Source organism: Melopsittacus undulatus, chromosome 5 (genome assembly GCF_012275295.1).
Source record: "Melopsittacus undulatus isolate bMelUnd1 chromosome 5, bMelUnd1.mat.Z, whole genome shotgun sequence".
NCBI classification, from domain to species: Eukaryota; Metazoa; Chordata; class Aves; order Psittaciformes; family Psittaculidae; genus Melopsittacus; species Melopsittacus undulatus.
In genome coordinates, this window is record NC_047531.1 from 65,820,892 (window position 1) to 65,841,771 (window position 20,880).

Sequence of the window (20,880 nt, forward strand, 5' to 3'; positions counted from 1 at the left end):
ATTGAAGACTACACGATTTCACCTCTCACCACCCTTCGTAACTGTGAATTAATATTCATAATCAGAATTGCAGTCTGCACCTACAGATATGTTTTGGTTCATTTAATAGTCTTTAATTTGATTTCATTAAAGTTTTATTGCAACAAAAGATTTTAAGTCAGAGCCTGTTCCATATCGTAGGAGGTCTTGGTGACTTACATTCCAAGTAGGTCTGATTTTAGCCAACTGTCATCAGTCAGCTGCCTCTGATAACTCTGCATAATTTCTGTATTGTTGTAAATGTGTATTGGCCTGTGATACTACTACATACGCTGTATTTCAGGAAAAACAGAGATTTCTGACAGATGTCCTGCATGAAGTGATGTTGCTGGATGGTTTGGCCAGCTCACATCCAGTATCCCAGGAGGTGCAGCAAGCCACAGATATTGACAGGGTGTTTGACTGGATTGCCTATAAAAAGGTAAGGCTAATTAAACTTACTTATCTTTATACACAGTTATGTCAGTAGTTGTTAGAAGATCATTCTGTCTGTAGGACTAATACCAGTTAAAAAAACCCATACACTACAGTGGCTACTAGTTGGGAAACTTTGTGTGGAATCTGTCTGTAATATACAACAGTGGTTACCCTGCTTTTGCGGGGGGTTGGACTAGATGATCTTTTGAGGTCCCTTCCAACCCTTGGGATTCTGTGATTCTGTGAAATTCAACATATTCAGTGCTGTTGAATGTTATAAATAATAGATTTGGGGTTTTTTACTACTGTTTGTTTTGTAGTGGTGTCTGAATTGTGTTAGATGCTTTAAAAAGGAGAAAAATGTATAGTCTTTGTCCTTTTGAAACTCTCTAGGAAAAGGATCCAGTGCTGAAGTTAAATGTAAAGTTTTTCCAGTTTTTTCTATGCATGAGAATTCTTCTGTCAGTGAAAAATGAAGTCATTGTGGAACAGTGAGAGTGGAGGAACTGCCTTCTGGCGTGGTAAAGGAATATGTATTAAACTCAGGCAGTTTCAAATTGTACTTCAAATGAACAGAAAGCCTTTTGGCCAGCTTTGAGACTGAACACCATCTGGGCAGGAGTGAGAGGGCTGTACATTTTCACCTTCTCCATTTTTTGCCTTTGTGCTGTTAGTATATGGCCCAAAAGCTGGTAGTTTCAATCTTACCACATGGTTGTTCTCTGGTACATGCTGTATGTAATACTATGCCTTAATATCGTGACCAAATACGTTTGGAGTGTGATGCAGAGGCTGCTCTCTGCAACCTTCTGCTGTGAAGTCTGTACTGGACCTCTCTGCTGATGATTCAGTTAACAGGAGTCTTTTGACTATCACTTTTGCATTTGATAATCTTTTCTTCTGCACTATTAGCTGGCTAACATCATACTAACATGCACATATGTAACAAAACAGCAGCAGCATAACACTAACTTTCCTACTGAGCTTCCAGCTTATCCAGAGCTCATTCTGGGCTAAAAAAAGATGTGTATCCTCTCTTATAATCATCAGTTACTCCCAGTCAGCAATAACTTGAACTTGATCCTTTTCCATGAAAGGATCTCATTTGCCTTTAAGGATGGGCAAATGAGCATGTGTGTGTATATGTCCATGTAATAGGTGTAGAATGTAACATGGGGATGTAATATGCAAGCACAGAATACTTAGGGAAATATTTCAAAATGCTGGAATTGCTCAAAAGCCCAAGTAACATTTTCAAAAATCCCTTAGCTGGCTTTGTAAACATTACTCTTGGTCAATTAAGCTGTAATAGCCAGCAGCTTTTAGCATACTGAAGTATTCTCATTGTTTAAATGTTTCAGTCCTATGTTTGTTGGTGGTAGCTGAACCTCAGTTCAGCTAGTTTGTTTGGAGGCTTATCTCACATCAGTATTTTAATATTTAAAGCTAATTATGTTTTTATTAATATGATAATAGTAATATCACACAGTAAAGTGATACATTGCATTTTTCATATTATGAATACTTTTCAAACATCAAGGAATTTTCATTTACATTGAAATGGCAAATAGGGCATTAGCTATTTTATATATAGTATTAGCTATAGGATTAGTAATAGTTAGCTGTTTTATGCAGGGAATTAGGATCTCTGTTTTCTGTGCACATTAAAGTACAATCTTTATCTTGTATCCTTCCATTTAAAGGCTTCTTTTTCATTGCAACAGTGGCCATGGCCAATGGATATGGCAGGATCTCCACTCAGCTTCTCTGATGGCCACCTCTCCTGAAGCCTAGGTGACACTTGAATGTACTCCTAGCAGGGTCTGATTCTGTAATTTTTGAGTCTAGATAGGAGATTGCACCTTGAGGAATGGCAATTGAAGAATTTACTTAACACACCTTCATAGGTGAGGAGATTAAAAGACCCATTCTTTCACCCATGGAGACCTCCTGTTTGATAATTTGTCTATCTGCTATTCCCTGTAAGCATTCATCCTTTTGTTTTAGATACAAGCAATATCTAATAGAAAGAAACTTTCCCAACTGACTTCATAACTGCTCTTTTCACTGTTTCTCTATCTTCCTCCAGACTCCTGACTCTGTTGTCTTCTGAGGATAGATTAGAGAAAATTTAACATATTGTAGGTCTTACATTGTTTCATTCCTATGTAGCCTTGTAGGCATGCATGCATGGTGTGCACTTAAAATCAACTAGGGAAATAAGCTTATTTATTAGATAGCTAGAACATTTGCCTATCCTTCTAGTTCCCTCGTGGCTGCAAGTATAAATACTGTGTTGAATCGTATGTCAATAAAATCCAAACTGTAAAATTATACTGAAGGCTTTTAGCTGATCAGGCGTGTGCTTCGAAGTCCTCCTTACACAATGAGACCTGCTAGAGGGATGTTGTTGTCAGTGTTTCTGGGATGGCTTTTTGTTTGCTGATTGATTTTGTAAATTTCTGTCAACTATTAAGTTCTCAGGATATTTTTCTGTTGACTTTAGTATAAACTTTGGATCAGGACCATCAGTGATGACTTTGCCACTGTCTTAAAAAACCAGCTTGTGTTTGAACAGTCTAGGACCATGTGCAGTATCTTTTGCCTACATTTTTATATGGTTTTATTTCATTCTCTTTTATTTATTTTTTTCTTCTTTATATGTCCATCTTGTGCTCCCTAGGACCTTGGACTGTCGCTGTGATCTCTTTTCTCTCTTCACAGTTCTCTACACGATATTGAAATCAAGAAACTTTCTCCCATCTAATTTTTATTCACTGAAATGACAGTCATAGAATGTCATTGTCATTTCATTGTCTTTACTGTCATCACTGTGGCATAAATCAATTAGACACCATTAAAGTGCCCATCTCTGCTAGGCACTCAGCTGTCATTTTCAAGATACGCCTTTTTCTATACACTTCAGAGATGATCATTGAAACTATGCTATTTAAATGCCTTGGAGCTGAATATATTTTTCATTTCCACTTTCTTGTCCTCGGTGGTTGCACATGTTAAGAAATCTCATGACATAAACCTCTGAAGAATGGCATTCAGGTAGTCCCACAAGCAGAGTGAAACAGATACTACAGCCCAGCAGCACACAATGTTTTTCCATGTAAGCTGTTGAGGGTAATGTTTGCCTCTTTCAAAAGCATCATACTAGGTAGGCATTCTTTAGATAGGAATGTTTTATCCTACACTAGGGTCACAAATATATAGAGAAAAATAAGTTGTGATAATTTGTTAATAAACAGTAGTGGTAGAGGATTCAAGTCTCTCAGTTTACATCAGAAGGGGTAGGTCTTCCTATTGCAGCTGGAAGTGAGAGAGTGTCCTCCCACGATGATGGGAAAAGTGGTTATATCCCAAGTGCAGTAGGAAATATAGCCTACTGAACACAAGAGTGGATCTGAGAATTGTTAAAGCAAAAAGCATGACAGCTTTCTACACCAGAAATAACTGACAGCAGGAGTCACAGTCCTCAAGAGCTGCATCAACAGAGGAGGAGAGAGTGCAGCAAGAATAACTTGAGAAGGAACAATCAGTGAGGAACAACTGGCAGTAATAAAATGGAGAAACAAGACAGCTGCATCTCAAAGGGAGCAGCCAGATCCAGAACAGCGTGAGGGAGAGAGATCCCAGACAGAGCTAAAGGAGTCATGGTCCTAGATGAGCAGGCACAGCCAGATAAGAGAAGGCATGAAAGGGCACCAAGGACACTGTAGAGAGCCAGATAATATCTGAAGTCATTTCAGTCAGCCTGCTGCATGCTTTGAAGTGTGCTGGTTGAAGATTCTGGCAGCAATCACAGCAAGCAGGACCAGCATGATGGAGTGTAACTATAAAAGTACCCCCAGTAGAATATGTCTTGGCAAGTGACAAACAGTAATCAAAACAAGGAAGAGGATGACTGGGATAGTTTAGAATATCCCTTCTTTTCTTCCCTGAAGCAAAGTTAACCTCAGCAGTGAGATCAGTCACTGGCCCTGGCTTTGTAATGCAGGCAATTCATTATTTCCTAAACATGTATGTGCAATTTCTTTTTCCTTCTTAACTATATGCCACTTCTTTGAAAATGCTTTTCCTTGCTTTCTGTGTTAAGTGATGGAAGGAAAATATATTTCTAATAACAATAATGAGAGACCATGCTTCCTGCGTCCCCTCAGAGGCAATGTTCTGTGTTAGGAAATCTCTTCAACTAAAAATTTGCACAAAGAAAATGCTCAGCTTCCCTGTATGTTGCAGTAACAGTTCTGGCAAAGGAGAACACAAGAAATTGAAAGTAGTGGCTTGCTTACCGTTTTGAGTATAGTTCTCTGAAAATTTACAGCATAACATGTTCTACAAGACTATGGAAGTACAGGAGGGATAACTGCACTCTCTGGAAAATCTCTCTATGAACCTGGTTCTTTTTACTTCTGTTCTTCAGGCACCGGGAAGGATATTGGCACTGTAATAACAGAATGAAACAAAAACCCCAAGGCATGTATTCTTCCCAGTAAAACCAGGATTAGTATCAGAGTGAAAGCCGCTCAGTTTGTGAGTGCAATTAATTTGTGACAGTGTGCTTCTATGAAGTGACCACAGAAAAAGTGAGAGCAGCTCATTAATAATGAAAGAAATTCTAGACAAATACCTATAAATAGTAAACCATAGCAAAACAGGTTTTATTTTTAATTATTCACTTAACTAAATCAATAACATAAGATGGTATCCAGCTAGTTAAAAGTCTTACAATACAATACAGGTAGCTTTACAATCGACTCACCATAGTGTAAAGGGAGAGCTCTGTTTTCCCTGACTAATTTAGCTGTGATGTTGCCTGTGAATGCCATCAAATCCTGGGTGAGCATTTTATGATGCTGGTTTCTGTTCCATGACTTGCAAGTGCAGCAGGTCAGCGCCCAGATTGCAGAAGGTGCTTTCAGGAGCCATTTGTTTGTAATGCATTGTAACAGGGGAAGTATCTTGTAGTAAAAATAATTTCTTTCTGTTTAGATGAAAAGGTTGTGGGTCATTACTGCTTCCATTATGAAAGCTGTTGAAAGTCAGAGTTAGTGAAACCTTTAGGTACAAGTTCTGAGCAGCCCCAAGAGTTCTTGACTTAAAGTATGCAGGCTTTCCCACTCTATCCAGTGGGTGCTATTATGTAAAATTAGGCAGGTGCTTCAAGATATTTAAAATCTTAAGGCATCTGAAGCACTATCCTGACTCAAGATAGTATTTTCTGAAGAAGAAACATAGAAACCATTGTGTGTAGTATATAAAGAGCTACACACCTAATGTACCTCAGGAGCATTCCCCATACTGAGGAGAACTGTATGTGGGTTTGGTTGGAAATAATAAAAATGGAGCACAAATGTTAATTTTATTTTAAAGAAAAGCTTTTTAGACTAGATTGCTCAGTCAGGGTAGAGCAACTGGGAAGATGCAACCTGTTGTGGTACAGGGCTGTCTTCCGCCTGTTCGCCGTTGAAAGGCAGTGGCAAACGGGAGGTCCCAACGACTAGAGCAAAACCAAAGCAGAAGTGGCAAAGGTAGCTCAAGACACTCTCCTCTGCTGTTATTTTGCATACGTCTTTCTCCATCAGGGAGTAGCAGGAATAGAATAGTGCATCTGTGTCTTAGGTGTTTCCATGACTTAAAATAAAGTTTTGATAAAGGTGGATGTACACGGGAGTATCAGCACCAGAGTTCCTGAAGTGCACTCACCTTTCTGCTTCTCTGGTTTTACTTTTTAATGATAATTTTTAGCAAAGGGCAAAGCAGGAAGTACCTTTGTAAGCCTTTACAGGCTGTTTTTTCCCTGAAGGAATCCAAAACCAAACAATGCCCAAGTGAAGGCAAGGCATTTGCTGGCACACAGCTGATTTCAAATCAGTAAAACAAGAGCAATAATTTTAAGTGTTAAAGAAGTAACTTGGAACAAGTTGCAAGAATTAGAAATAGGAAATTAAGTGGAGATAATGAAATAGAGTAAAAAGAACAAAAATGACATAAAATTATGATCAATATTTGTATCAAAGTATGAGCCTGCAAGACCACTATTCAAGAGGGAACTCTCTGGAACAACCTCTGCCATGCTGTTTTGTTGTTGTTTTATAAAGGTATGTTTAAGCAGTAGATAATTTCTGAAGCTTAAAAGAGGAAATAAAAGAGAGAAAGTAGAATGGTATTTTTATTTATTGTTAGCTGCAAATCAGACTTGGGCAAATGGATTGAGATTCTTATGCTGTATTTAGTGAACTAAAAAAAAAAGTAATATTAATATTCAACCTTTGTGGAAACAAAGCTGGTCAAACAGACCTGACTTCAATCTTTGATGAGGTTAAATGTGTGGTTGGTAAAGATAAATTGTGTTGAGACATAGACTTTTAAAATCTTTGATTTATTATGGCATAAAATTAAAAAAAAGCCCCAGTGCTACACTGCATCATTAGAGAGCACAGAGGCTGTATTAAGAGATAGCTATCAGATCATACTGATCACCAAGGTAGTCATCAGTGGAGAATCTCCACAAATTCTGAGTTTTATTTTACTTAATTTGGCTTTGGATTGTGTGTGGAGCTGGTTGGTAAAATGGTGAAGTAACTGTGACTGTGTAAACACTTCTGTAAGTACTGATCATAAAAGGAAAAATCTTTGTCCATTGCTCCTAATGGAAAACACAGATTTGTGGAGCCAGTTTTATTAGAAGAGATTCTTAATATAATGGATTTTAAGTTGTACTGATTTATTACTGTGAGGGTGGTGAGACACTGAAACAGGTTGCCGAAAGAAGTGCTGAATGCTCCATCCCTGGTAGTGTTAAAGACCAGGTTGAACAGAGCCTTGGGTGATACGGTTTAGTGTGAGGTGCTCATGGCAGGGGGTTGGAACTAGATGATCTTAAAGTCTTTTCCAACCCTATTGTATGATTCTATGATTCAGTACTTAATAAATGATGATGGCCTCTCTGTGTAAATAATGTCACCAACTTCTTGTGTTTGTCCATCCTTGAAGATTTCTTCATGCAAAGAGTTATGGAAAAAGTATTACATGCTTTTGTCCTTGTCAATGGTGTCAAAACATGAAAAAAAAGATTTTTGTGTTGAGGCTAAATAATACTTCTGTTGTAAATGGCGTTCCAATAGCATTTTGTCTAGGTAGCTGATAACATTTTATTATTCAAGGAAAATAATATGACAATATCCCCCTGAAGAACATGATTAGTTATGGTCATTTACCCCCAGATTTTATTCTTTGTGTCATGGTCCTAAAATTTGCAACAGAATTTATGTCTAAGACAATTCTCCAAAGCTCATCTTACCATCTGACCATTTTGGTATTATCCAGTCCTAGAACAGCTGTGTTTGTCAGAACAGAAAATGATTATGATTTCCCAGTGAAAATCGCTCCTTGAATATAATGTTACTTTTTCAGTGGTGTTTTGGCATCAGATAAATGGCCTTACAATCTACAACAACAACATAAGGTGCCTTTATACATCTTTGATGATTTAGCACAGTACATTACAGGTTTATAGGCATAGATGCTGATTTTAAAAATACTAGCTCTTCTACACACTAAGTAAAGTTTTAAAATTTGTTTATTAAAATATATCCCAGTTTTATTGCTGAGTATTAGTAACATGTTAACCTGTGGGTGTGCAGTGCTCGATAAGCAAATATCAACAGGAAATTCTGTATTACTTTAGAATGTAAAGAAGACAAATTAAATGACTGATTTTTTATTTCTTTTTTCTTATTTAATAGTCTGCACTGTCAAAATCAAGTAGGAATAGTTATTTTGAGCTCATTTTAATGAATGCAATCCCTTAGTTTTTAACAATTTCCAAGTTCAGGGAAACTACTCAGATCCAAATTTAGCCAAGTACATAGTTGTTTGATTTTATGTGTGTAAGCTCTAGTATTTAAGTTGGGTTGCTTGCATGCTTAAGGATAACGCACATATTGTCACATTTTGTACTACTGTGCAGCATAGTCTGCATATATCTATCTTCTTCCTTACTTCTTCTTTCAGCTTTTATGTGGGTTTTCCAAAGGGAAAGCCTCTAGGAATTTGTTTGAGCATTTTACATTTATGCCGCAAGGAAGAAATCATAGGCACATGTTTACTCATTTAAACAAATGAGTTCTGTTAACCTAATCAAATAAGGAAACATTCACACTCATCAAATTCACATGTATTAAGCTTCATTTTTCTTGTAGTGTTTGGAGGTGCCATTGGAGACTACAAGAAATAGCTAAGCTGGTGTATTATGGTGCTCAATTTCTGAAAATGAGAGGGGGATTTAGTGCTGGTGACTCATGATACAGTCTAATTAATTCCCTGAAAATAATTTCTCAGTGAGTACTTCTACAGTTCCTAGAGATGAAATATTCTGCATAGAGGCAGTGGAAGAATTCCAGAGAAGGCTTTGCAATTATCTCTGCTCTTACAACTCAATAGAAGTACTTTAGAAGAAGTTTTTCAGGAGCCTGCCACAGTAACATGTTATAACTGATGGTATAAACAGGCCACTCTTGTTCCACAATTATCAGCATAAGGCTGCATACCAGGAAAGACAGTTCAGATGACAAAGGTGGGAAGGTAAAATACATCTCAGCATGATCTTCTGAGTGGGAACTTGCAGAATGGTTGGACTTCTCTTTAGGAAAAAAAACAAGTGTATGGTCAATCTGTTTGCTTAAGGAAGCACAATTTAAATGCAACACCTGGATTTGAAAGTGGTTGTCCATTTTTCATTTATTACAGGACAACTGAGGGATGTCCTTTGTTTTGCTTAAGGTCATTCCAGCTGCTTAACAGACATTACAGCCAGATTTCTCCCATTTCTTGGTCTTCTTCTTTAACATGCAGAGGGTAACATACACTTAATTCAGTGAACTACTAGTGCACTGTGTATTGTAACACAGCATCTCAGTTGACCAAGTTTTTAAATAATTCATTTACATATCTATAGACTATTCTGTATCTACATTTGAGCAAGTTCTGCAGATATGACTTAGTCAAAACATATTTTTCATATAAAATTTCTCCAGGATTCAACAGATTTCATTTTAGTTTTAGAATTTTATGTAAGAGTTCTTTTTTAAATGTCACATTTTTTCTACATGTTTGATGTACATTGTTCTTTCACTTTAATTCATGCTGTTTTTTTCCCAATAAGCTAAATTTCATGGGGCATCCAGCTGTGGTTGCTTAGTACCAACAAAGAATGATTGTGTTGGAAAACGTGACTTGGATATTACTTTTTGACTAGTGGCATAATGCGCAAATGTGCATTCTTTGTACGACTGCTTGGTAATATGCTCTTCTAATGTTTAAAATGCACTTAAAATCACAGAATTATCTAAGATTTTGAGAAATAAAGAATAATGTATTAATTCAGCAACTTTGGGCTGAAATGAAATTATACTAATTTACCTAAGATCCCATTTGATTGTTGATACTCTTAGGCTTTTATTTGACAGAGTACTGTAAAAATATGTTCCACTATTTTTAGGAAAAAACCCAACCTGTATGCTGCTTTTATTACACTTGCAGTTTTAAAAAATCTTTCTTCAGCATATTTCAAGAAGAAAAGATACATTTCAACCATTACTCAAAACATATTAGCCAAAATTTGGCAGTTTTTGTGTGATCTTAAATGTTTCTGTTACGGTAGTTCGTGCCTGACTTGGATGTGTATATACAGCAAGTATGGCTCTAGCTTACTTGGTGATAAGTAAGGGGCCATGTCATGGCCAAAGTGTAAAAGGGAGACTCAGATTCTTAAGGATATATCAGAGAAGTACAATTAATTATTTGTATCGGACTTTCCTGTTGAAGAATGGGTTGATTCCCATGCTCATGTTATTCTTTGTAACAGATAGCTTGCAGGAACGATCAGTTGGAGATAGGTATATGAAAACACCAACTAAAGGAGCTGGATTAGTAGTTAGGAAGTCTGCAGATGTGGGTGGCATCCACCTGCACCTTTTGAAGATAACCATGTGTAGAGCTGCAGAACTTCTGGCAGTGAGATGTAGACTTTCCTCACAAATGGCAATTATGCCCAAGAATTGCTGGGGTAATTAATGTGCAGAAGGGCCTCCATGGGAAGTCCTGGGAGCTATAGGCTGATGACTTTGGTGTCCTTCTCCATCAAGGTGGGTATCTCCATGGCAAATAAAGAGTAAGATAACAGCACATGGATAAATATGTTGATCTTGCCTGGACATGCATGCTGCAAAGGGAGATTCTGACTCACTAACCAGCTGGAGTTCTTGCAGGGAGTCATTAGACACAGGGTTTAGAAAAAGTCTTTGACAAGGCACCTTGCCTGTAGTTCAGGGTAAATAGTTTAAGGAGGGAATGTTTAATGTGTGGGCAATGTGACTGATTCATTAAATAAAAAGAATATTGGTATGTATCGGGTATATATTAGTGGCCGTCAACTTTTGTATATTGATTCTCATTTTAAATCAGGAGCTCTTTGTGAAAGAATGGTAACTTTGTGAGTGCCTGTTGTGGTCTGAGCCTTGTTTTAATCAATCTAGTTATATATCAAGTTATATATATCAAGTTATTTAATCAATCAGAAGTTATTATTGATAATAAAAGCTCTAATTATAATATGAATGAAATATAGGGTAATTGAAGTAAAGGACTGAGTAACTCACATTTCCGTTAGCTAGAGAGAAAGGAACCATAATCTTAAATTGCAGGGATACCAGCATACAGAAAAATAACTGTAGGCCTCCTATCTGTGTCCCATTGTATTTAAAAACAAGCAGTGCTATTACATATTAATGAAGCCTGATTTTGACTGCACTCACTGCTGCACAATAGAAGAATGTTAATAAATCACCTGTAATCAGTGTTGGTGGGGGTGTTTTTTATTATTTTTTTATTGTTATTTTTAAATGAGAAAAGAGGCAGAAAAATGAATGGGTAGAGGTTTTGTGGAAAATGGACCTTCTAAATTATTATATTTCTTTTAGAAACTCACGTATTTTTTGTTGATTGTCCAATGCTCCTCTCCTAAGCACCTCACTCCTCATTTACACCTTAGATAGCATGGTGGTGTTTTTCATATCAGGATACTTCCTGGTTTTATATTTTATGTCACAGAAGTGATCATTATGAACTAAATCGAAATAAACAGCTTTCATTGCTAAGCAAGGATGGGAAGGTAGACATTCAGTGGAGATATATTGAGGTCTGCATAATTATTATTACTGGTTGTCATGGTTTGAGCATGTTTTGAGGGTGTTTTTGTTCAAGGTTTTTTTTCCAGCCAGGTGGAGGAGGGGAGGCCGGAGGAAGGAGAGACAGGACACCTGACCCAGGCTAGGCAATGAGGTATTCCATACCATAGCACGTGATGCCCAGGATGGATACTGGGAAGGAGAGGGCTGGAGAGGAAAATGGAGGAGGGAGCACGAGGTGCTCGGCCAGGCAGGGTGGAGTGAGTTATGGGTCGGTGGCTGGTGGGGTGTTGTATTCTTTTCACTTGTTGTTTGCTGTATCATTATTATTTGTAGTAGTAAATGGCAGTAGGGCTTTTGTGTTATGCCTTAGCTATTAAACCGTTCTTATCTCAATCCGTGGGGGCTACATTCTTTGGATTCTCCTTCCTAACTCTCCGGGAGTTGGGGGACTTGGTTTAACCCACGACACTGGTATTTGGTGTTACATGGAATAAATGGTTAGGGGAGTCTGCAAGATGCTGTCTCTGAACTCAGGGAGGTGTTTTTGCACTATGTTTTCCCATTTTCTAAGGTTGCTCTGTGAGTTGCAGGATAAAATATCTTCATGGGGATTCATGTCACCTCACTTGGGATATTCACTGTATTGACTAGTGCAATTGACTGATCCTTTAACCTCCCTACATCATCAGTGAAGATAAACAAGCACTTTTAGGCTGAAATTCATGTGTTCTGTTTTAGATGCATGTTTTTGGATGAGATGAATCAGGATGAGCTAAAATGCTTTAAAAGGAGGCTAGGCAGCTGGCTCAGCTGTATACAACTGAGTAAGCATCAGATAGGTGCAATGAAAGCATCTGCTCAGTCAGATGAATTTCAATCCTACAGTTAAAATCAACAATTCCCACAAACACAGAAATAAAAAGGAGAAAGAATTTTATGTTCTAGGAAAAAATGGCAAGTTTTAAGTGTGAAGGGGACAGAAGAGTTATGCTAGGTCAGTCTTTTATGGTCTCTCTTCTGTCCCTGACTCCAATGCATTTACAGGACACTGTATTATTTCACCTTTGCAAGAGTCATTTGTAGTTTATGGTTTCTCTTTTATGTTGGTGACATTTTTCTCTCCTGAGTAATTTTTAGAATCCTGACATAATTTTTGGTCCTTAAAAAAATAATGCTAAAAGACTTCCCAGCTCATTTCTATCCTTTTACACATGGCTCCTTGCCTCCTAGCTTCTGTATAATCCTGTGTGCTGGCTTACTGATTTTTATATTGTCTCCTTCACTGCAATTGCTTCACCAGTTCATTATTTCAAGTACTTTGCTTTGCTGTCTGCTTGGTGAACGCTACCTGCAACTAGCAAATGCTGCTCTCTCTTCAGGGCTCTCTCTTGAACCTTTTCTGGTTTTCTTAAATGAAAGTGTGACATGTAGAATAAACCAAGCTATGATGTATATTGTTTGACATACAAAAAAAATATTGTCACACCAGTTTTCTGACTCCACAATTCAGAAATTCTTGGGAACTACTTACTAGTAAAGAGCTTCTGTAGCAGAGTTGAGAATCAGTCTTTGTGTGGCCTTTTTGGGCAATGCATTGAAATCTCAGCTCACTTTAGATGTCTGCAGTGCAGATTATATATGTATAAGCTACTCACCCAAGGCTGCTTTTAGGATGAATTACAAGAGATGGGTGCTTGTAGGCTACAGTTCTCCTGATCTATTTGAAGGTCTACTTTAAGGTGAGATTCAGTGCAATCAGGAGTGACTGGTGCTGGCCATTGTCTGTAAAGGAAGTCTAAGCAACTGATGTAATTGTAGCCACAGATGCTACAGATAACTGCACTGGGTCAGATGTATCCCCTTCTCTGTGGCTATATTACAGTACTGTGTTGTACACAGTAGTCAAAATTTTTGGGTACATATGTAAATATTTTTATTTTTCCTGTTAAAGAAAATTCCATTTGGTACTTTCTTTTGTAGTAAGCTGCTCTCCTTTTGCCAGTTATTCTGCATATCTCTTGCATTTTATCCTGCTTCTTGCAAACCTATTTCTCTTTATCTCCAGTCAGAATGCCAGTGTTTGCTGCCTTTCCCATTCCTTCCCAGAGCTGGGAGTGTATTGATTGTTTTTGCTCTTCTTACTGTTTTGCCTGCTTTCAAAGTTCAAGAAAGGTGAAATGAGTGGTTTCTTCCTTTTTTTCCTCCCATCTCTTTTCCCTCCACACCAAGGGCTGCATTTGCTCCTGTTTCTCCTCCCTTCTCCCCCCAGCAGTTTTTTCCTCTTTCTGGTTTTCCCTTTATCTTTAGAATTCCTTCCTCAAATAAATCAAGAAGGTGTGGAGAAGATGGCAGAACTGGGACAAGCATATTGTTCTGCAAGCTGGAAGTGGGACTTCTGAGTTTCCTGAAGATCATTAATTGGTAGAAAGCACTTCTAAAGCAGCTGTGAAAAGGGATCAATCCTGAAAGATTTGTACGATTTGTGCCTTGGATCTCCTATTCAGTCTTTGCTTGCTTTTTTATTTTGGTTGTTGTGTAAAGGCGAGCCATAGTTCCATCCAATGAGTAGTAAAATGTCACCTGTGAGAGGATTTTTGTATATATATATGTGTGTGTGTGTGCATATATATGTGTATATATATATATGAGGAGTTTTTTTAAATGTATCTAATGTTCTTGGTTTCAGGATAGAAAAAACTCTATGGGCAAGATCATATCATGCTTACTTCTCAAAGAAATCAGTAAAGTGCCTGTACAAATATATGTCCATTGCTGCTATGTGAAATCTAAACTGTGAGAAAAAAAACAGGGGACCCTGGAGTACTAAAAAGTGAGCAAGAAAAGGGTTGTGTGATGAGTGGAAAAATTTTTTGTTGTTAAGGATTTAAGCTGATCCCTTTTATATGTTATTTATTTTTTGTTCTGCTACAGATGTTTTGGGTTGCCCTGCCCAAGTTACTTAGAAGATAAACAGGATTTATCCATTAATTGATATTTTAATAATCTGTTTATCTTCTTAGACAGGTTTATCTCCTGTTTATCTATTTAAGCATCTCAATACTTTACTTACTCTGTTCCTCCAGTAAAAGTAGGGTAATAACGCTTTCTGACCTATGGTATTGTCTGTTCAGGTAATAATCTATTTTGGTAGGGATTATTTTCTATGCTGCTGTTAGTTCCAGGCATGACTGGTCTCCCAGTATCACCATACCATATGTACCACCATGGAAACATAGCATAGGGTTAATAATGCAAACATAATCTTTTGGTTTATTTACTGTTCACTTCTTATGTAACCACAGACATGTCTTTAATAAATGACTTTTTTTTCTGATTTATTTCTTTTGTTGTTGCTTCAGTTACTTTGCTAACTCTGTATTACTTGCTGCTGCCTATGTTAAGAACTTGTGGTGTTTTCTCACAATTTACTAGTAATTTATGAATTCTTTTTGTTTATATCATTATTTCAAATGTTGGTTATTTCAGGGAATCCCTTCAGTACTTCAGAAATAATCACTATACAAAAAAGGAGTGGAACATGGGTAAAATGGTCTAAAAATTGAACAGTGGTTAAATTTCAAAACTGCTCTGAACTTCAAGGGAGCAGGAAAAGGCATAAAATGCTGTTTTGAAAGCCGAAGCTAGACAAATTCAAATTTGTAAAAATGAGAACATTTTCACTGTGAGTAGATATTAGTTGTGACAAGTTATGTAGTGCTGTGAAACATTTTCCTGTTCTTGAATCTTCCTAAAAGAGATGCTATTGTGTAAAGAGAAAGCAATAGATTTTTTGCCACCTAAATTACTGTTTGACCTTTATTAATGCAGGAAGTCCAATTACATTGTTGTAATAGCCCTTTTGGCTTTAGAACATGTGAGGGTTTGAGTCTGTGAAATGTTAATTTGTTTGTTTATTTATTTTCTGATTGAGCATTTGCCTAATTGCTTAACCTACATCTATAGATGAGGTTGTTGAGTTCTAGCATCATGTTTTCTTATGGCTTTGATTTACTGACTTTAAATCAAAAGGGCCCTTCCTCTTGTGCAGTGATCAGTGCTAAGTATAACACTTGATTAATGGGATTGGAAGGGAGGTTGTCTTGAAATTGGATTGCAAAGTGGGATATTATAGCTAAGTCATCAAATCAGATCTGCAAAGATACCTCTGCTTGAAATAGAGCCCTTGTACAAGGGAAAACCAGCAATTGTGATTCTGAGAGGGAGTGGGAAAACACAAAGGGGATGCCTTAAAAAAAGTTACTCTAGTATGTACCTGTTAATTTCTTGATGTAGGTACGGGGAATCAGAATCACCTGTGAAACAAAAGAAATCTTTTAGATTTCTCAACTTTGCCTGAAGGGGCTAAGGGATAAGTACTGGCATAGGTAGGTAAAGACAAGTTGTTAGACAAGTATTTAACCTCTTTGCATGGATTCTGGGAAATAAGCTGACTATTAATAAGTCAAATAGGTATATCCACATCTTCTTACAAAATTGATTCACTTCCCAATCATCAGATCTGGAAGGCTTTTACAAAGGAAAGTAGTATCACTAAATCTTGATATGCAAGAGCATAATGAAAGTAAAAATACTATCAATAATCACTGTGGTAGAATTCATCATGGACATTATTTTCTTCCCTCATTTGAAACTGTGCAGTACTGCTGAGTGCACAGAAGGGCTGGGGGCAATCAGCTGTGGAGCTGACACATCCAGGCTCCAGCAGCAGAGAGTGTGTTTTATGACCTGTGCCTTTTTCAGTATATGGGTCAGGATATTAACAAGATCAGTCTACTTGCTCACTTTTTGTTGTAAGTATTTGCATTTTCTTCTCTGTCTTTCATTCCAGCACAAATAAAGATCATATTAATCTCAGTTTTCCAAGATGATAGTGTTGGATGGAAATGCCTATTTCAGATTGTTATTGTTGTGTAATATTGACATGCAAAAACAGTAACTTTTTTTTTCCCCTTCTGTTATTTCTCACAGGGTGCAGCTCTAATTCGAATGTTGGCTAACTTTATGGGTCACTCTGTGTTTCAAATGGGCTTACAAGTAAGTAAAGGCATTTCTGTCTTTGTGTAGGTGTGCATTTCTAGCAGTTTCTAGCTCTTTCTTTTTTCTTTTAAAACTCTATTTGCATCTATTTTTGGAAATATTTCTTTACTTCAGGACCATCTGAGACACCAACAGGTTCCTGAAGACAAACTTGATGGAAGATGCTAAGTATATAACACACATTGCAGTGCTCCTAGTTTCAGCTATATTTCTGGGTGTATCAAGTAATGGCGCGTTAAGTGGCACATGGTTTTGTGTAAATTGCCATATGAAAGCCATTTTATCCATGTAACACCTGCATGAAGGGCTAGCTGAAGAAAGAGCTACTTCCCTTCAATTACATGTGCATGCTGGTCTAACAAATAAGATCTAACATGATGTCAAGCTAGCTAGAAAACACACAACCCTAAAATTAACGATGCTTTTCAGATAAATATTTTTGCTTTCCCTTCCCCCCATAGCAAAATCTTCGAGCTTTATTTTTGCCTTGGATAAGCATGGAGTGCTCTCTGCCTTAACGGTGCTTTGAAAACTCACTCTGCCTTTTAAATGAAGTTTAAAGAGGTAGCATTTCTGTATGAAAAGAAAGAAATTCAACATGCTGATTACAAAGGATGAACTCTTTTCAGCAATAATTCAGCACAAATGAATGTTTCGTAAACTACTTAAAAACAAACAAGCCAAAGGATAAAAAACAATACAATTCCCTCTATTCCATTGAAACCTGCTTGAGTAAATCAAGTTACAGGCAGCTGTGATTGATGAATTATGTATGATGCAGGCTGCTACTTAGAAGTGTCCCTTAAAGTAAATTGATGTTCACCTGAAATACAATTATGCTAAAATGGAAAGAGCAATCAATCTTATCTGTTCTTAGTAAGGTTTTCATTCTGAAATTTAAATAAACTATGTCTAAGATCAGGTCATTTTTTAACAGAGTAATTCTACTTCTAACCAAAATAAATTGGAAGATAAAATATAAACCAAAAGTTAAATAAATGCATTGGTTATGTCAGAGAGGTGTGTTCCATGCAGTAGTCAATGAAAGGAACACTGCTGGAGAAATACAGGAGAGTTTACAGGACATTCAGAGTTTGCAGCATAACTTATTTACAGGACTCAGTTGGATCATTTTCTTAATTGTAACACCAGGTCAGTTCATAAGTGGATAAGTTAGTTAATCTTATCCAGATAAGAAATCTTAAGATCAGAAGTTTCCTTCATAAAATTTTGTATATGTCAAGGGTAAAACCCTCATCTCATTTAAGCTAATAATACTTCTGTCCTTAGTCCAGCAAACTGCATATTCCAGCAAGAAACTTTGGCCTGCAAAGATCCATTAATGTGGAAATTCAGTAGCACTTTTCCCCCCAAAAAGCGTTTCACTCAGAGTTTTAGAAAGGGAAAGTTTTAATGCATAAATCTCAAACCCCATTTTCTTATTTTCTTTTATATTTGCTGAGAAATAACAGTGTGCAAGTAGTCTTGAAAGAAATAGCTAAAAAAGTTCAGATCAAAGAATAAGACTATGCAAGGAATTAAATAGTCATAATTATTGTAAAGTTGTAATGGAGCTTTGTTTTTTCATTTGAGTAGTTTCCTGTTATTTCTGCTTTTCACCAGGTCTCCTCTAAGTAGAAACTCTTCTGTTTACTAGTGGAAGTCTATAAAAAATCTAACTGTGAAAATCTGACTAATGAAGGTCTTGCATCAGTTCAGAAGAAAGATAACTTTTATATAAACTGAAATCCAGACAGAGATTTTCCATATGAATGTCTCCAAGTTGAACAAAAGAAGAAATAAAGTAAACAAGCTACAAGTTATACAACTGGAAAAGTCTGTCAGTCATTTAATTCTTTGTGGCTTATGGATCCAACAAAATAGTGCTCCTGCATTATGGAGTTAGGAGCATAACTTTACTAATGATAAGGGGAACTGAAGTACTACAATTTAGCCTTTCTATCATGCATTGGTTTAGGCTTCTTAGCTCTTTAGCCTTGATACCACCACTTGGGATTTAGCATTAAGGTGCCTTGAATCCAGTTTTATCATGAAATTCTAATGTTCAGCTGAATGTCCTTTCTTAAGGATAGCTGCAAAATCAAGTATTACTACTACTTATAAATCTCTTTAAATAACAAGTACTTTGAAAGTGCACTTGATAGTTCATTTCTTCTGGATTACTCTGATGGCTTGCTGAGTAACTGAGTTCTTAAGGACCTTTGCTTCATCTTGTTTGCTTTATTTTTCATTAGCCTCCAGTACATAGAACACAACAGTTAATAGAATCATACAATCCTTGAGGTTCAAAAAGGCCTTTAAGATCATAGAGTCCAACCATTAACCTAGCACTTCTAAGTCTACCACTAAACCATGTCCCTCAGTGCTTCGTCTACATGTCTTTAAAATATCCACAGGGATGGCGACTCAACCACTTCCTTGAACAGCCTGTTCCAGTGCTTGACAACCCTTTTGGGGGGGACATTTTTTCTAATATCCAACCTAAACTTCCCCTGGCATAACTTGAGGCCATTTTCGCTTGTCCTGTCACTTGTCACTTGGGAGAAAAGATTGACCCCCACTTCACTACAGCCTCCTTTCAGGTAGTTTTAAAGAGTCTGTAGTTCCCTAGATCCTCTTTCCAGTCTTACTTGTAAATGGGTGTCACATTTATTAACTTCCAGTCAACTGGGACCTTCCTGGTTAGCCAGGACTGCCAACAAATGATTGAAAGTGGCTTGGTGAACACTTCTGCCAGCTCTCACTTAGTACCCTTGGGTGCATCCCATCCAGTCCCATAGACTTGTGTGTGTCCAAGTAGTGTAGCAGGTTGTTGACCATTTTTCCTAGGATTATGGGGGCTTCGTTCTGCTCCCCATCCCTGTCTTTCAGCACAGGGGTCTGGGTACCCTGAGAAAAACTGGTCTTACTATTAAAGTATGAGGCAAAAAGGCATTAAATACTTCAGCCTTTTCCTCATCATTTGTCTTTATGTTTCTCCCTGTATCCAGTAAAGGATAGAGATTCTCCTTAGCCCTCCTTCTTTGTTTCTAGACTGTTTCCTCTCTGCTGTGTTGCATTTCCAGTATTAATCTTATTCCAGTTCTTTTTAGTGTATTAGGGATGTCCTTAAGCATTTCATAGATGATGAAAAAGAGTATTCTTGTAGTCTTATTATACCAAAATGAATAGCCCTTTATTTGTGTTTGTGTGTTCAGTGTTTATGGTTTCATCAGAATCAAGGTATGATTCATCATCCAATTAAGAGCTACAGAATTAGAGCTTTTATATGACAGAAGCTACAACAAATATACTGACTTCTAGGTTAAGGTTTTGAAAAGGTAAGATTTAGAGCAAGAAGTAAATGGGATAGCCACCTTTTTCATTCTTTACCACTTTTTTCTCAATCTAATTACATGCTATCAGCTGGCAGGTGGACTTTTTTGAAAAGCAGATCAAGAAATCTTATATGTCAAGGAAAACAAGCAATTTTGTTAAAAAGAAGGAAAATGTTGATGAAAGAGAGTAGGCCTCTTTGTTAGATATTCTTTAACAAGGAATACAAGGTGAAGCAAAGGTACAAAGGTGCACAGTTCAGCAAACCATTCTGTTGAGGAGTCTGCAAGGAGGTAGTAGACGTGCTCAGTTTTAAAGCGTAGATGGTTCATATCAGTCAAGAGTAACAGGCCTATTCCAATCATGGTAAATAATACTGTGAAAGACCATGCTATTAAAGTGTGGAAGTTCCACAATAAAACTGCAGCCAAGAGACTACCTAGTGAAGGTATGATTTTCTGGAAGCACTTCAAGGACATATGATACCTTGAATCATGTGACATTTTCCAATAGAAAATTTAATAACAAAGAGAGAACTTTATAATTGTTTTCACATAGCACTTCATAGACAAAACTAAAAGAGAACATATTTATATTAGCTGTAATGAATAATTGAATAATGACAGTAATAGCTACAGCTGGTAATAATTTGCATATGAGAAAGTCACAGCTATTATTTTTGTAGAAAATGTCTAATAAAAACCCTTCCTTATCACAGTAGGTGATCTCTTTCTTTTTAAAAGTCCTGATATCTTTCATGATGTGCAAAGTTTCTTATGCTCGAGGGAAATTCTGGAGGTGCATGTCACTGAATGCCAGTCCTCTTCTT

At 37.0% G+C, this 20,880-nt stretch overlaps 1 protein-coding gene across 1 annotated transcript in view; it reads left to right on the forward strand.

The window, feature by feature from the left end:
* The window catches only part of TRHDE (thyrotropin releasing hormone degrading enzyme), a 213,510-nt gene that overhangs the window by 105,750 nt on the left and 86,880 nt on the right, over window positions 1-20,880 (forward strand). The window contains exons 6-7 of the mRNA XM_034063129.1: window positions 323-460; window positions 16,647-16,712. Of these exons, the coding sequence (XP_033919020.1) occupies window positions 323-460; window positions 16,647-16,712 (204 nt within the window). The remainder of the gene's footprint in view (window positions 1-322; window positions 461-16,646; window positions 16,713-20,880) is intronic.